The 16026-nt window shown below is 52.4% G+C and overlaps 1 protein-coding gene across 1 annotated transcript; it reads right to left on the bottom strand.

Annotated features, from left to right (window-relative positions):
* Positions 1-9007: 9007 nt before the first annotated feature.
* On the bottom strand, positions 9008-10752 carry LOC123048522 (high-affinity nitrate transporter 2.1). Its single transcript, XM_044471607.1, has one exon. It carries the CDS (start codon positions 10715-10717, stop codon positions 9209-9211), a length of 1509 nt encoding a protein of 502 aa, XP_044327542.1. The 5' UTR covers positions 10718-10752; the 3' UTR covers positions 9008-9208.
* Positions 10753-16026: the final 5274 nt, after the last annotated feature.

Raw genomic sequence — 16026 nt, 5'->3', positions numbered from 1 at the left:
ACGAGGAGTTCCGGAATGGTCCGGAGGTAAAGATTTATATATGGGAAGTCTTGTTTTGGTCGCCGGAAAGGTTTCGCGCATTATCGGTATTGTACCGGGAGTGCCGAAAGGGGTCCGGGGGTCCACCAAGGGGGTCCACCAGCCCCGGGGGGGCACATGGGCTGTAGGGGTGTGCGCCTTGGCCTATATGGGCCAAGGGCACCAGCCCCAAGAGGCCCATGCGCCAAGAGATAAGGGAAAGGGAGAGTCCTAAAGGGGGAAGGCACCTCCGAGGTGCCTTGGGGAGGATGGACTCCTCCCTGGCCGCACCCTTCCTTGGAGGAAGGGCCAAGGCTGCGCCCCCCCCCCTCTCCCTTGGCCCTATATATAGTGGGGGGAAGGGAGGGCAGCAAACTCAAGCCCTGGCGCCTCCCTCTCCCTCCCGTGACACATCTTCCTCCTCCCGCAGCGCTTGGCGAAGCCCTGTTGGAATCCCGCTACTTCCACCACCACGCCGTCGTGCTGCTGGATCTCCATCAACCTCTCCTCCCCCCTTGCTGGATCAAGAAGGAGGAGACGTCGCTGCTCCGTATGTGTGTTGAACGTGGAGGTGCCGTCCGTTCGGCGCTAGGATCGTCGGTGATTTGGATCACGACGAGTACGACTCCATCAACCCCGTTCTCTTGAACGCTTCCGCTCGCGGTCTACAAGGGTATGTAGATGCACTCCTTCCCTCTCGTTGCTAGTAAACTCCATAGATTGATCTTGGTGATGCGTAGAAATTTTTGAATTTCTGCTACGTTCCCCAACAAGTACTACTTCTGTAATTAAGTCTCTATATATAGCTCAGCTCTTTCATTGCATGTATATATAATTATCCTCACTATATTATGCAGATTGAAGATCGTCGAATGCAGAAAAACACAAATCTATGATATTGGGTTCATTAACACAAATCTCATAGATGAATGGACGGTTAAATATGATGTGAAAGAAACCGAGGCCAACTTGCTATGATCGTTGCTTCGAAATCAAAACAAAGAGAAAATACTCTTTCCTTACAACTTCAAGTGAGTGTTACTGTCTTGTGCATATTCGGTTTCCCTTATTACTCGAGGTTATAGTAATGTAATTGATGAGTTATGCATGCGTGCGCAGCTTCCACTTTATTCTCCTAGTGACTAAGCTTGACCAGGGACTAGTAACCGTCTTAAACTCGAGACAAAAAGATCCCGAGTATGCGGCCATGACTAAAATGCTCGAGAAGTAAGCATCGATCATATCGCACCATATCGGCAACTTTGTTCATTTCCTGATATCAAGTAATTGTTTCCTTTGTCTGGCAGGGTTTGGAAAAAGTTCACCGCACAAGCTCCGGGACTGCCGGGGGAGCTGCGATTTACACACCCGAAAGTAAGTACTACTAGCTAGTTCCGTGCATCTCCCATCGATTCTAGCTACTTTCATCAATACCATTTATAATGCTTCATTGTCAGTTTGATTGACCTCTATTTCTCGTAAAGTGCTTGTGACAGGAACCCGGGAATGATTACTGTGGATATTACGTTTGCGAGTTCAACTACAACGCGACGACCTCTAAGCGGGACTACTCTGAAAAACAATTTGAAGTGCGTAAGCAATAATATTCACAATTTTATTTTATTACCATCATTTGTGTTGAGTTTCATTCATATATATATATATATATATATATATATATATATATATATATGTGTGTGTGTGTGTGTGTGTATTGACCCCCTTCTTCAAATTAGATGTGGCAGATGCGGAATGAACTCCTACCACAAGATCGCATACGAGCAATTCAAGAGGAATTGGCGGGATTTTTTCTTGACCAGGTCATGAATAAAGCCGGAGAATACCATGTGGAATTTGACATTAGATGTTAGGGAATTGTAAGAGATCTTATATTGTATATATGTAGCCAGTAGCGTCGGATAGATATACGAAAACTTGTTGTTCGATCAATCTCTCGAAGAAGAAGAGGTCGATCACTTCTCTCTATATTATTGCTTATGCACTCGTGTACTTAATGGTTTCCTTCATTTGCTTACTAGCTAGCGTGTCGAGTCCTCTCTATACCTATAGTACGTAGCGTCGACCAAGCACGGAGATAAGAGAGACACTTGTCTCTATTAGCTAGCTAACACAATATATGAAACACCTAAATTACCCCTACAAAACCCCCACACACCCCCCCCCCTTTCAAAAAAACAAAAAACCCAGCCCCTGAACTGCTGACGCGTTGATGCCTTTTGGTCCCGGTTGGTGCTACCGGTGGCCAAAACATGGTAACCTGAGGAAAACGTGGAACCGGGGAGAAGTCGGCCCCACGTCGCGTAAACGTGAAACGGACACGACTGGACGCCGTTTGGCTGGGCGACAGGCAAAATGTGGGCGCCGGTGGCCAAAATGACGGAAAACGTGTAACCGGGACGAAGTCGGCCGATGTCGTGTCAACGTGAAACGGACACGGCTGGACGCCGTTTGGCTAGGCAACGGGCAAAACGTGGGTACCAGTGGCCAAAACATGGGAACCTGAGGAAAACGTGGAAAGGGGGAGAAGTCGGCCCGACGTCGTGTAAACGTGAAATAAACACGTCTGGACGTTGTTTGGCTGGGCAACAGGCAAAACGTGGGCGCCGGTGGCCAAAACGACGGAAAAGTGTAACCGGGGCGAAGTCGGCCTGGCATCGTGTAAACGTGAAACGGAAATGGTTGGACGCCGTTTGGCTGGGCGACAAGCAAAACGTGGGCGCCGGTGGCCAAAATGACAGAAAACGTGGAACCGGGGAGAAGGCGGCCCGACGTCGTCTACACGTGAGGTGGACAAGTCTGGACGCCGCTTGGCTGGGCGACAGGCAAAACGTGGGCGCCGGTGGCCAAAATGGCAAAAACGATGAAAAACGTGTAACCAGGGCGAAGTCGGCCCAACTTCGTGTAAATGTGAAATGGACGCCGTTTGGCTGGGCGACAGGCAAAATGTGGGCGCCGGTGGCCAAAACGGCCAAAACGACGGAAAACAGACGAAGTCGGCCGATTTCGTGTAAACGTGAAACGGACACGGTTGGACGCCGTTTGGCTAGGCAACGGGCAAGACGTGGGTACCAGTGGCCAAAACATGGGAACCTGAGGAAAACGTGGAAAGGGGGAGAAGTCGGTCCGACGTCGTGTAAACGTGAAACAAACACGTCTGGACGCCGTTTGGCTGGGCAACAGGCAAAACGTGGGCGCCGGTGGCCAAAACAACGGAAAAGTGTAACCGGGGCGAAGTCGGCCTGGCGTCGTGTAAACGTGAAACGGACATGGCTGGACGCCGTTTGGCTCAGCCACAGGCAAAACGTGGGCGCCGGTGGCCAAAACGACGGAAACGGCCAAAACGACGGAAAACGTGGAACTGGGGAGAAGGCGGCCCGACGTCGTCTACAGGTGAAGTGGACACGTCTGGACGCCGCTTGGCTGGGCGACAGGCAAAACGTGGGTGCCGGTGGCCAAAACGGCCAAAACGACGGAAAACGTGTAACCAGGGCGAAGTCGGCCCAACTTCGTGTAAACGTGAAATCGACACGTCTGGACGCCGTTTGGCTAGGCGACAGGCAAAACGTGGGCGCCGGTGGCCGAAACGACGGAACACGTGTAACCGGGGCGAAGTCGGCCCGACGTCGTGTAAACGTGAAACGGACACGGCTGGACCCGTTTGGCTGGGCGACACGCAAAACGTGGGCGCCGGTGGCCAAAACGACGGAAAACGTGGAACCGGGGAGAAGGCGGAGGCGGCGTGACGTCGTCTACACATGAAATGGACACGTCTGGACACCGTTTGGCTGGGCGACATGCAAAACGTGGGTGCCGGTGGCCAAAACGGCCAAAACAACAAAAAACGTGTAACAGGGGCGAAGTCGGCCCAACATTGTCTAAACGTGAAGCAGACACAGCCATCACGTTGGTTACGGTGGAAATAGCCCAAAACAAGAAAACGATGGTCAGAATGGCTAAAACGTGAAAACACACGTGCAGGAAGTCCTGCCACGGCAGAAAAATTGGTTGTTTCTCTGCCGTGGCAGCAGTGTACCCCTCCTTCACAACCTGAAGGGCAGGGATCCAAGGGGGGTGCGTTCCCCAGGTGTAGTAGGGGGAGGGTGGCGCCTCCCCTTGACCCGTGGGGAAAGTAGCCGGGCCGTGGTTTCGGCCAGATACCACAGGTGCCTAGCCAATGTAGGGATCGGTTCGGTCAGATGATGTTCTCTTTGTCCCGTTTACACGTAATATCTGGTTCCAGGACTAGAATTCGGTTGGGTGTTACATCGTGAAAACTGACGATTCTTGGGTTGCGCCACGGATAACGCGTCCATCCGGTGTCTTTGGTGCTAGCTGCTTGCCGTTGCCCCGGTCTCCAGTGCGTTCTAGACGGTATGATACCAAAAAGGTGATTACAACGTGACGTCCGTGATTCTGTACGGGCAATTGCTTCCTCGCTACTCGAGGTGCATTCGGGTGGTGTGTTTGTTGCCTTTGGAAAATTATTGCCCCTCTAATGTTCCCGTTGTCGTTGCAACACCCACGCGCTGTGGACACTCCGGACGCCTACGTGCAAGTGATTCCCCCGTGCTTTGCGTGGGGGAGGCTTGGTAGGCTTGACCGCTGTGGCTACACGAGCGCATGAGTGGTTTTGGACCTGTGTCTGCCGGTAGATCCCCCGTCTTCGTGCGGCCGACTACCGGCGCCGTGTCCCATCAGTCCTGTGTCTTATGTTACCATTGCCTTTTCAAGTGCTTGCGTGCTAGTACCCGGACTACGGGAATTAGTGATATGTTTTACACGGTTGCCTCGCGGTGGCCACCTTCGGGTGTCCTGCTGCGGCCAATTAAATGGTGCTTGCGGTGTTGCCTCGTGGTGTCGGGCATGTTTACTCTTTCCGTGCTGTCAATCCATCCTCGCTCCCGCCGTTGGTCTCGGATGCTGCTAATGATAAAGTGTCTTGGCCCATTTGACTTCCTTGACCCGACCCTAAGAAGCTCTCCGAACTTGAGAACAACCGGAACAGGTGTTGCCTCTACCTCTCCACAGTTAGTGGTAGGATACGCAATATTCTGCGCCGATCCTCATACCAGTAGGACGAACTTAGCCCTCTCAATTGCGACAACCGGCCCGGATGTTGCCTCTGCCTTGCCACGCAAGTGGATGTGCGGACAACTACCAACGCTGGACGTCAAAGAGGACGTGCTACCTGGTTGATCCTGCCAGTAGTCATATGCTTGTCTCAAAGATTAAGCCATGCATGTGCAAGTATGAACCAATTTGAACTGTGAAACTGTGAATGGCTCATTAAATCAGTTATAGTTTGTTTGATGGTACGCGCTACTCGGATAACCATAGTAATTCTAGAGCTAATACGTACAACAAACCCTGACTTCTGGGAGGGGCATTTATTAGATAAAGGGCTGACGCGGGCTCTACCCGCTGATCCGATGATTCATGATAACTCGACGGATCGCACGGCCCTCGTGCCGGTGACGCATCATTCGAATTTCTGCCCTATCAACTTTCGATGGTAGGATAGGGGCCTACCATGGTGGTGACGGGTGACGGAGAATTAGGGTTTGATTCCAGAGAGCGAGCCTGAGAAACGGCTACCACATCCAAGGAAGGCAGGAGGCGCGCAAATTACCCAAACCTGACATGGGGAGGTAGTGACAATAAATAACAATACCGGGCGCATTAGTGTCTGGTAATTGGAATGAGTACAATCTAAATCCCTTAACGATGATCCATTGGAGGGCAAGTCTGGTGCCAGCAGCCGCGATAATTCTAGCTCCAATAGCATATATTTAAGTTGTTGCAGTTAAAAAGCTCTTAGTTGGACTCTGAGCCGGGTCGGCCGGCCCGCCTCACGACGAGCACCGACCTACTCGACCCTTCAGCCGGCGATGCACTCCTAGCCTTAATTGGCCGGGTCGTGCCTCCGGCATCGTTACTTTGAAGAAATTAGAGTGCTCAAAGCAAGGCATCGCTTTGGATACATTAGCATGGGATAACATCACAGGATTCCGGTCCTATTGTGTTGGCCTTCGGGATCGGAGTGATGATTAATAGGGACAGTCGAGGGCATTCGTATTTCATAGTCATAGGTGAAATTCTTGGATTTATGAAAAATGAACAACTGCGAAAGCATTTGCCAAGGATGTTTTCATTAATCAAGAATGAAAGTTGGGGGCTCGAAGATGATCAGATACCATCCTAGTCTCACCCATAATCGATGCCGGCCAGGGATCGGCGGATGTTGCTTAGGACTCCGCCGGCACCTTTTGAGAAATCAAAGTCTTTGGGTTCCGCGGGGGAGTATGGTCGCAAGGCTGAAACTTAAATGAATTGATGGAAGGGCACCACCAATGGAGCCTGCGGCTTATAACTTGACTTAACACGGGGAAACTTACCAGGTCCTGACATAGCAAGGATTGACAGACTGAGAGCTCTTTCTTGATTGTATGGGTGGTGGTGCATGGCCGTTCTTAGTTGGTGGAGCGATTTGTCTGGTAATTCCATTAACGAACGAGACCTCACCCTGCTAACTAGCTATGCGGAGCCATCCCTCCGCACCTAGCTTCTTAGAGGGACTATCGCCGTTTAGGCGATGGAAGGTTGACGCAATAACAGGTCTGTGAAGCCCTTAGATGTTCTGGGCCGCACACGCGCTACACTGATGTATTCAACGAGTATATAGCCTTGGCCGACAGGCCCGGGTAATCTTGGGAAATTTTATCGTGATGGAGATAGATCATTGCAATTGTTGGTCTTCAACGAGGAATGCCTATTAAGCATGAGTGATCAGCTCGTGTTGACTACGTCCCTGCCCTTTGTACACAACGCTCGTCACTCCTACCGATTGACTGGTCCCGTGAAGTGTTCAGATCGCGGCAACTGGGGCGGTTCGCCGCCCCCGACGTCGCGAGTTCATTGAACCTTATCATTTAGAGAAAGGAAAAGTCATAACAAGGTTTTCGTAGGTGAACTCGCGGAAGGATCATTGTCATGACCCTGACCAAAACAGACCACGAACGCGTTATCTAGCCTGCTGGCGGCGGCACTGTCCGTCGTTGGCCAAAGTCCTCGATAACCTCCTCTCCCCGGAGCGGGGGCTGGTGATACGCCTACTGGCACTAGTAATTAAAGGGTCTCCCTGTGGATGCGGTCGAGGCACTGTGAATCTCCGTTATTCCCACATTGATGATCGGCCGGAGGGAGAGACTACTTTTTTTCGACAAAGGGTGGATTTTATTAACTCAAAATGAAGCATCAAGGGGATACAAACACATTGAGCACACACCCGGCCTCTGCATAACCAGGATGCACACAGCCAACACCAACACACACAAAAGAGGAAAAAAAACGCCAGCAAAGAGCAAAGTCATACAAGACTCAAGCTATGCCTAAGCGAGGGAAAAGAAAAAGAAAAAACACTCTGAAACGATCAAAACAACGGTTGATAAACTACATCAACGACCATATCCGCACCAACCATCTCTTGACAGAACAAGCGCAACGAGAAAGTTTCTTCAACAGCAACGCCTTCAGGAAGGAAACGACGCTTAAACGTCGCCGTCACTGGACCCGACCAACAAAGGTCAGACTCTAGGTTTTCACCCTGAAGAACAAGTCCGAGCACATCCGAGCAATGCCTTCATCAAGGTAACGACGCAAAAACATCGCCATCGCCAGGTATAACCAATTCAGGTCAGACCTAGGGTTTTCACCCCGGAACTCGAGACCGGGTACTCAAGAAGCACCACCAAATCAAAGTCATCATGTTGTCGCCACCACTTTCCGCGATCCCAGCAGCTAAAAGTGAGGCACAGTCTTTACATGCCGGCATGGCTTGCCGCTGCACAACCATCTCCTCTGCGTCAAGCCGTCATCCATAGAATTTATCTCACCGCTGAATGCAAACTGGCCAGATTGAGAGCCACCGAAACTCCCAATGGAGCCTTCCGGTTACATCACACAACCTCGCCAGTGCGAGCTGCTGGCAACAACCAGTGGATCCTAAGAAAAAACTCTCATGAAGACCCTTGAATGGCCACTGCAATCTGCGGCTCGAGTGGCCGGACGGTGCCGCCATGGTCAGGACGAAAATTGCCCCCTCGCATCGATCGGACGAACCACCTGCGGCCAAGTGACAAGCATCGGTCAACCGATGTAAGTCCCAAGGCGCCACCACCAACCTCCTTCGGCCTTGTGATCTGCCGGCGGCAACAGCGGCGAGCGTCTTGGGTCGCTTGGGAAGATGACCCTTATCACCAACGCTGCCATGCTCAACGTACTGGACAGCCGGAGGAAGCTTCGGTCCGAACCTGCATGATCTTGACCGCAGGCTGCTGGAGGAGAATGGATGGTCATCTCCACCCAGGCCATTGCCAAGGCATCACCATGCTGCCCAGTTCAGAATCCCAGATCGCTCTAGCCATTGACCTATGCATGTCCCTGTGCACAGATCGCCTGCCGCTGCATGTCCATGCGCAGATCGCTCTAGCCTTCGGACGTTGCATGAAGATCGCTGCTGAGTTGTTGTTCACCTCGCGCGCCGTTCAGCGCCTTGCGTAGAAGCCATCGCCCGGAGCCCCGCCGCCGCCGTCAGCCACACAGGCTTTGCCCGGCAGCGTCGTCCGGCGGCGGCGAGGGAAGCGAGAGAGGTGGGGAGGTCCCGAAGAAACTGGATCGGGAGCCGCCCGTGCCGTCCGTCCGGACGACGCGGGGGCGGTTGCGTCCAAACTATAGTTCAATTATCAGGGAGAGACTACTTAGTGTCACCGTATGATCCGATCAATAACCCCAGCCTCACACCAACGTTAACAAGCATTCATGTCCTGCAGGCAAATATTGGTGCGGTCGACTTCACATAATATCATGAGGATTGTTATCTCAAGATAGACAATACTAGAAAATATTGCATTTTTATCTCCATTCATAGTTGTACGTGCTTCTTAGACTTCCCACATCATAGACTGCCATGTCAAACCTCTTTAATTTATGTCAAGTGTTAAACAAGGACCTGAAATTCACCCACATGCAATCCTTATTCCATTGAAGATAGTTTTAGCGTTTAATGATAAAAGAAAGGATCTTGATGATGAAGATATATAATACTGCCATTGCTAGTTGACCAAGACGTGGCATCCTTCTTTTTGGGCACATTTCAATCCAACCTAAATACTCATGCATGCTGGTTGGTGTCGTTGGCGAGGATGGCGTTGCGGTGCCTGCCGCGCTCTGATCGGCAGTTCTGGGCGAACTTGACGGTGCGGGCGTTGAGTCCCTTGCTCTTCTCCTCCTCCGACCACTCCGCGCCGTAGTACTTGTCCTCGTCAGCGCCGACGTTGGCTGGGAAGAGCATGGAGCCCCACTGCGGGAAATGCACAAGCATGACTGGCAGCGTGCATGCCATTGTCACTATGCCCATGTACTGGAGCCCCTGCCCAGTGCCGTACTTGGACGAGGTGAAGAAGAGCAGCTGGTTGAAGGCCGCGCCCAAGGTCCCGCCGGCGCCGGTCATCCCCGAGACGATGCCGAGGGAGCGGCGGGAGACGAAGGGTATGACCGCGAAGATGGCGCCCTCAGCGGCCTGGGCGCAGATGGAGAAGAGGACCATGGCGGTGACGGAAGCGGGCAGGCTCGAGGCGCGGCCGAGCCAGAAGCAGAAGGCGCCGCCGGCGGTCTGGAGGATCCAAATGTTCCAGAGACGGGCGCGCATTCCAAAGTAGCGCGCGCCGACGTCGGAGAAGTAGCCGCCCATGGAGCGCACGAAAATGTTGGCGAGTCCAAAGCTGGCGGCGATGGTGCCGGCGGTGCGGAGGCCTAGGTGGAAGTGGTCGTAGTAGTACTCGGCGATGACGTTGTTGGTGCAGAGCTCGACGCCAGCGGAGTATCCGTAGAGGAGCACGAAGATCCAGCTACGGTAGTTGGTTATGGCACCCCAGGCCACCTTGGCGAACTTGTCCTTGGCGACTTGGCCCTTGTTCTGCAGGCTCCAGAGGTTGCCGTCGGGGAGGTCCTGCCCCAGCGTGAGCACCATGATGCCGACGACAATGTGCAGCGTGCCGGGGCCGAAGTAGGCGACGCGCCAGGCCGAGAAGGGCGTGGCGCCGCACCTGCTGCGGATGGCCTCGTAGACGAGTGGCATTATGAGCTGCGTGGCGCCGCCGCCGACGTTGCCCCAGCCGGCGGCAAGCCCGTTGACGGCGCCAATGATGTTGCCGCTGAACATGGTGCTCATCCAGTACTGGCAGGAGATGAGCGTGGCGAGCGAGAAGCCGATGAGGAAGCGCACCATGATGTAGCCCGCCGGGTCGTGGACGAGGGACATGCAGAACACGGCGGGCGCCGTGAGCAGGACGAGGAAGGCGCAGCCGTAGCGGGGGCCGAGGAGGTCGCACACCACGCCCATGGCGACCCTCGAGAAGATGGAGCCGGACACGGAGGCCACGCTGGCGTTGCTGATGTCGCGCTTAGTGAGGTTAAGGTTGTCGCGGATGATGGGGATGAGCGGCGCCGCGGCGAAGGTGGAGACGAAGCAGACGAAGAAGGCCATCCAGGAGAGATGGAAGGCGCGCATGTGCGGGGCGGCGAAGGAGAAGAGCCTGAAGGACTTGGCCTTGTGCTCAGAGTCCACAGCCAGCGGGAACATCTTGGCCGGCGCCGCCATCTCCGTCTCCATTTTCTCCATCTGTTTCTTCTCTTGCTCTCGATCTCGAGCTCTGCTATGGTGGTCTGTGCTTTGGAATTGGATCCCACTTCTGTTTGCTAGTTATAGCACCGGCATTGCAGGCAAGCGTTGACATCTTGTCGAGTGCTAGCTTCATTCATGATCGAGTGGCTTTGATTTTAGTTTAAGACTCGAGGAAGCGTTGAATCTAAAATAGGAAATTCCGTTTCTGTACAAGCCTCACCCCTTGGGATCAACCAAGGGTCAGAATATATACCAAGTCTCTGTGAACAACAGAATCGACCTACTCTACTTGGCAACTTGCACAAAATGTAGTAGTGTACGTCCCTTCGGACCTATCAGGGTTGCATGCCCAGTTAAGTCATTATGATTAAGCTTTGATTCCTATCGATAAGTGCACTGCATGATTACTTCTATCACATGATGTAGTGAGGGTACTTATATATTTTTGTTGACGAAAACCATGCATGTTGGCATTATTCGCTACTATATTTGGTCTGTTGATTGCACATAAGAGTTGACTATTCACGTATATATAGTGCTGTCAAGAAAGCTCGAGATCGTGACCTGTCAACAGTGAATCATACTTTAGCTCGGCTAGCTCGGGATCATTGCCAAAAATGAGTACTCCACTATGAACATCTTACTGCTTCAGCTGTATCTAGCAATAAAGCTTCTGAGCTCTTGGCTCCTATATAGATTCGATATAAATCACGGAGAGTGGACAGGCTGGTGGCACAAGATTCATAACAGTAGATTATCTCAACAAAGATAATGACAATGGATGTCAACAAGGTTACTAGACTTAAGATTAATCATAATGCAAGTAAGCAAGAATTTCAAGAGCAAAAAGGCTCCTGAGGATTTTCGGAAGTTCAAATAGTATTTTGAGGACTTTTGTGAAATACATGAATCAACTGGGGATGAGCAAATACCCGGTGAGTGCTAGAAATTATCCATAGTGGTATTTATGGGCAAAGAACAGCAAGGCAGTAGGCAAAAAGGATTCTCGAAACAACGACGAGTATTTCGGGGTATCTTGTAAGAACAAGACCAACTAGGGATGTATGTATGAATGACAACTGCATGTAGTTATCCATAAGGGTTGACGGTGGAAGGGGAATTGCAAACGCGATGAACACAAGTTCTCGGGTTAACAGCGGGGAGTGTCTTCAGGGTCTTCACGTGCAGCAGACGATCATCAGTAATAAGGGGCTCTCCGGGTGAAAGTGATAACGAGATCCTAATGTTAGATTTAACAAAATTCACTTAACCCGAATAGAAGAGATCTCAGAGTCCCAGAGTATAGACAAGGAGTAAAAGATCCTAATACCACCCAATGGCGACATGTGCCCGTAAGCCGCACAACCATGTTAGTAAAAGTTTTGCAATGTCTAGACTCGACTTCGGCCAAGGAGTGTGGAAGGGGGATTCCTACAGGCAGTTGGCTCTGATACCAACTTGTGACGCCCCCGATTTGACCGTACACTAATCATACACGCAAACGTGTACGATCAAGATCAGGGACTCACGGGAAGATATCACAACACAACTCTAAAAATAAAATAAGTCATACAAGCATCATAATACAAGCAGGGGCCTCGAGGGCTCGAATACAAGTGCTCGATCATAGACGAGTCAGCGGAAGCAACAATATCTGAGTACAGACATAAGTTAAACAAGATTGCCTTAAGAAGGCTAGCACAAACTGGATACAGATCGAACGAGGCGCAGGCCTCCTGCCTGGGATCCTCCTAACTAACTCCTGGTCGTCGTCAGCGGGCTGCACGTAGTAGCAGGCACCTCCAGTGTAGTAGGAGTCGTCGTCGACGGTGGCGTCTGGCTCCTGGGCTCCAGCATCTGGTTGCGACAACCAGATAGAAAGGAAAGGGGGAAAAGAGGAAGGAAAGCAACCGTGAGTACTCATCCAAAGTACTCGCAAGCAAGGAGCTACACTACATATGCATGGGTATATGTGTAAAGGGCATATCAGTGGACTGAACTGCAGAATGCCAGAATAAGAGGGGGATAGCTAGTCCTGTCGAAGACTACGCTTCTGGCCATCTCCATCTTGCAGCATGTAGAAGAGAGTAGATTGAAGTCCTCCAAGTAGCATCGCATAGCATAATCCTACCCGGCGATCCCCTCCTCGTCGCCCTGTTAGAGAGCGATCACCGGGTTGTATCTGGCACTTGGAAGGGTGTATTTTATTAAGTATCCGGTTCTAGTTGTCATAAGGTCAAGGTACAACTCCGGGTCGTCCTTTTACCGAGGGACACGGCTATTCGAATAGATAAACTTCCCTGCAGGGGTGCACCACATAACCCAACACGCTCGATCCCATTTGGCCGGACACACTTTCTGGGTCATGCCCGGCCTCGGAAGATCAACACGTCGCAGCCCCACCTAGGCTCAACAGAGAGGTCAGCACGCCGGTCTAAATCCTATGCGCGCAGGGGTCTGGGCCCATCGCCCATTGCACACCTGCACGTTGCGTACGCGGCCGGAAGCAGACCTAGCCCCTTAACAAGCGCGAGCTTACAGTCCAATGCGGCGCGCGCCACTCAGTCGCTGACGTCAAGAAGAGCTTCGGCTGATACCACGACGTCGAGTGCCCATAACTGTTCCCGCGTAGTTGGTTAGTGCGTATAGACCAAATGGCCAGACTCAGATCAAATACCAAGATCTCGTTAAGCGTGTTAAGTATCCGCGAACGCCGACCAGGGCCAGGCCCACCTCTCTCCTAGGTGGTCTCAACCTGCCCTATCGCTCCGCCATAAAGTAACAGTCGGGGGCCGTCAGGAACCCAGGCCCACCTCTACCGGGATGGAGCCACCTGTCCTTTCAGCCCCCTCATCAGAATCACTTGCGGGTACTCAACGAGCCGACCCGACTTTAGTCACCACATGTGTCATGTATATAAAGTATATAGTATATACCCGTGATCACCTCCCGAAGTGATCACGGCCCAGTAGTATAGCATGGCAGACGGACAAGAGTGTAGGGCCACTGATGGAACACTAGCATCCTATACTAAGCAGTAGGATAGCAGGTAAGGGTAACAACTGTAGCAACAATGACAGGCTATGCATCAGAATAGGATTAACGGAAAGCAGTAACATGCTACACTACTCTAATGCAAGCAGTAGAGAGTAGAGTAGGCGATATCTGGTGATCAAGAGGGGGGGCTTGCCTGGTTGCTTTGGCAAGGAAGGGTCGTCAACTCCGTAGTCGAACTGGGGTCACCGGCAGTCTCGGGGGCTACCGGAAAGAAGTAACGGAGGGGGAACACAATAAATAACAAAGCAATCAAAGCATCACAAAGCGTAACATGGCAATACGCGGTGCTAGGTGTGCCCTAACGCGGTAGTAGGTGATACCGACGAAGGGGGGAAACATCCGGGAAAGTATCCCCGACGTTTTGCGTTTTCGAACAGATGAACCGGAGGGGAAAGTTGTGTGTTCGCTATGCTAGGGATGTGTGGCGGACAAACGGGCTGCGTATCCGGATTCGTCTCGTCGTTCTGAGCAACTTTCATGTACAAAGTATTTTCATCCGAGCTACGGATTATTTTATATTAATTTATAAAGATTTAAACATTTTCTAGATTCCCTGGATTTAATTTAATTCGAAATTCATTTAAATAATAAATGCTATGGGTACACAGAAGTGTACACAAAGAGGTGGTAGTGAGGCTGACAGGTGGGGCCCTGGTCAAATGTCCAGTCAGAGTTTGACTGGACCGTTGACTGGTCAAAAGGGCCCATGGGACCCGCAGGTCATTGACTGGGTTATCCCAGTCAGCGGTTTGACTGGTCAATGGGACCAGTGGGACCCATGTGTCATTGATACATGTCTTACTAAACAATAATTGACTAACTAAACTGGTTGATTAGGTTATTAAGCAAGTTAATAAAGTTAACTAATTAACTTAGTAACTAATTAATTAATTTAACAATTATTATTTAATTAATCTCTTATCTTTTGTTTTATTTCTGGGCATGGGCCCCATTAGTCAGTGATAGATTAGTGTTTTAATTAACTAATTAGGTTAATTAACCAGGGTTAGTTAATTGATTGATTAATTAATTTTAATCATTATTATTATTTTAGTTCCTTTTTTTGTTCTGGGGCGTGGGGCCCATATGTCATAGGCCCAAGGCCTTAACGGGGCGGGCGCTAGGCGGCTGAAGCGGGCGCTGGGCGCAGCCCGTCTGACAGGGCGCTCGCCCGATCCAGCCGCGGGGCAGGGCGCAGCGGGGCACCGGCGGGGCGACGGCGCCAGCGCCAGGGGGTGAAGCGAGGAAGGCGGAGCAGTTGGGGGTGGCGGAGGACGCCGTTCGCGGCCAGAGGTCCGCGGCGGGCGCGGAGCAAGGCCACGACAGGCGCGGGCCTCGGTGGCCAGAGCAGGGGGAGGCGCGCGGGGCACCTTGGTGCGCGTCGGCGCACGCGCGCGCGACGTGAGGGAGTGGCGGACGGTGGCCGTACGGGAGGAGGGGAAGGAGGATAGGAGGGGGGTTCCTCACAGGGGAGCTCCAGGGGGAAGGCAATGGGCTCGGTGGAGCCGTCGAAGGGGAGTCGAGGACGGGGCGACGGACGAGGCGGAGGAGCTCCGGGCTGCGGCGACGAGCAGCGACGGCGGGTGGTCCGCGATGGGGAGGCCTTCGGGCAGCGGCGAGGGGCGATGTAGCCCAGCGGGGAGGTGGACGAAGAGGCGGGCTACGGGGAGCACCGGCGACGACGGGGCGGCGAAGGACGGGCGCAGGGCGATGGCGCGCGATGGCGACGGGTCGGTGACTAGGCGAGCCGCGGCTTCAGGCGATGCCGCACGAGGGAGAGGAGGGATGCGGAGGAGTCCGGGAGGGGCGGGGCCGGCGCCGGCTGGCGATGGGGTTCCCTGGGCAACGGCAGGCGGCGGCGAGCCTGATCCCGATTGGATCGGGGGAGAGGGAGAGTGGGGGCGTGTAGTGGAGCGAGTGGGGGTGGGGGGTTAGGGTTTCGGCGGGTGGAGGAGGCCTAGTAGGCCAGGGGGTGCGGGAGTGAGTCGGCTGGGCCGACTGGCTCCTTCGGCCAACTGGGCCAAGGCCCAGTCGGGGGGGGGGGGGGTTCTTTTATTTCCTTTTTTTCTTTTTTACAGTTTTTATTTTATTTTTGCTCTGGTTTGTTAATTGCTTAACCACCAAAGGACTTTTGTAAATCATGTAGCTTGTCACATGAACATCATTGCATTATATAGCAATGCCACAAAAAGCTGAAGGTCTTTCGAAAAGGTTTAATTATTTTAGAAATCGAAAAGGCCAAGTGATGT

This window comes from Triticum aestivum, chromosome 2D, assembly GCF_018294505.1.
Source record: "Triticum aestivum cultivar Chinese Spring chromosome 2D, IWGSC CS RefSeq v2.1, whole genome shotgun sequence".
Taxonomy (NCBI): domain Eukaryota; kingdom Viridiplantae; phylum Streptophyta; class Magnoliopsida; order Poales; family Poaceae; genus Triticum; species Triticum aestivum.
The sequence above is the reverse complement of the archived record's forward strand: the minus strand, read 5'-3'. Positions and strand labels throughout refer to the sequence as shown.

What these genes read in the sequence shown, in the direction of transcription:
- LOC123048522 (XM_044471607.1), bottom strand. Translation starts at nt 10,717, where the DNA reads ATGGAGAAAATGGAGACGGAGATGGCGGCGCCGGCCAAGATGTTCCCG.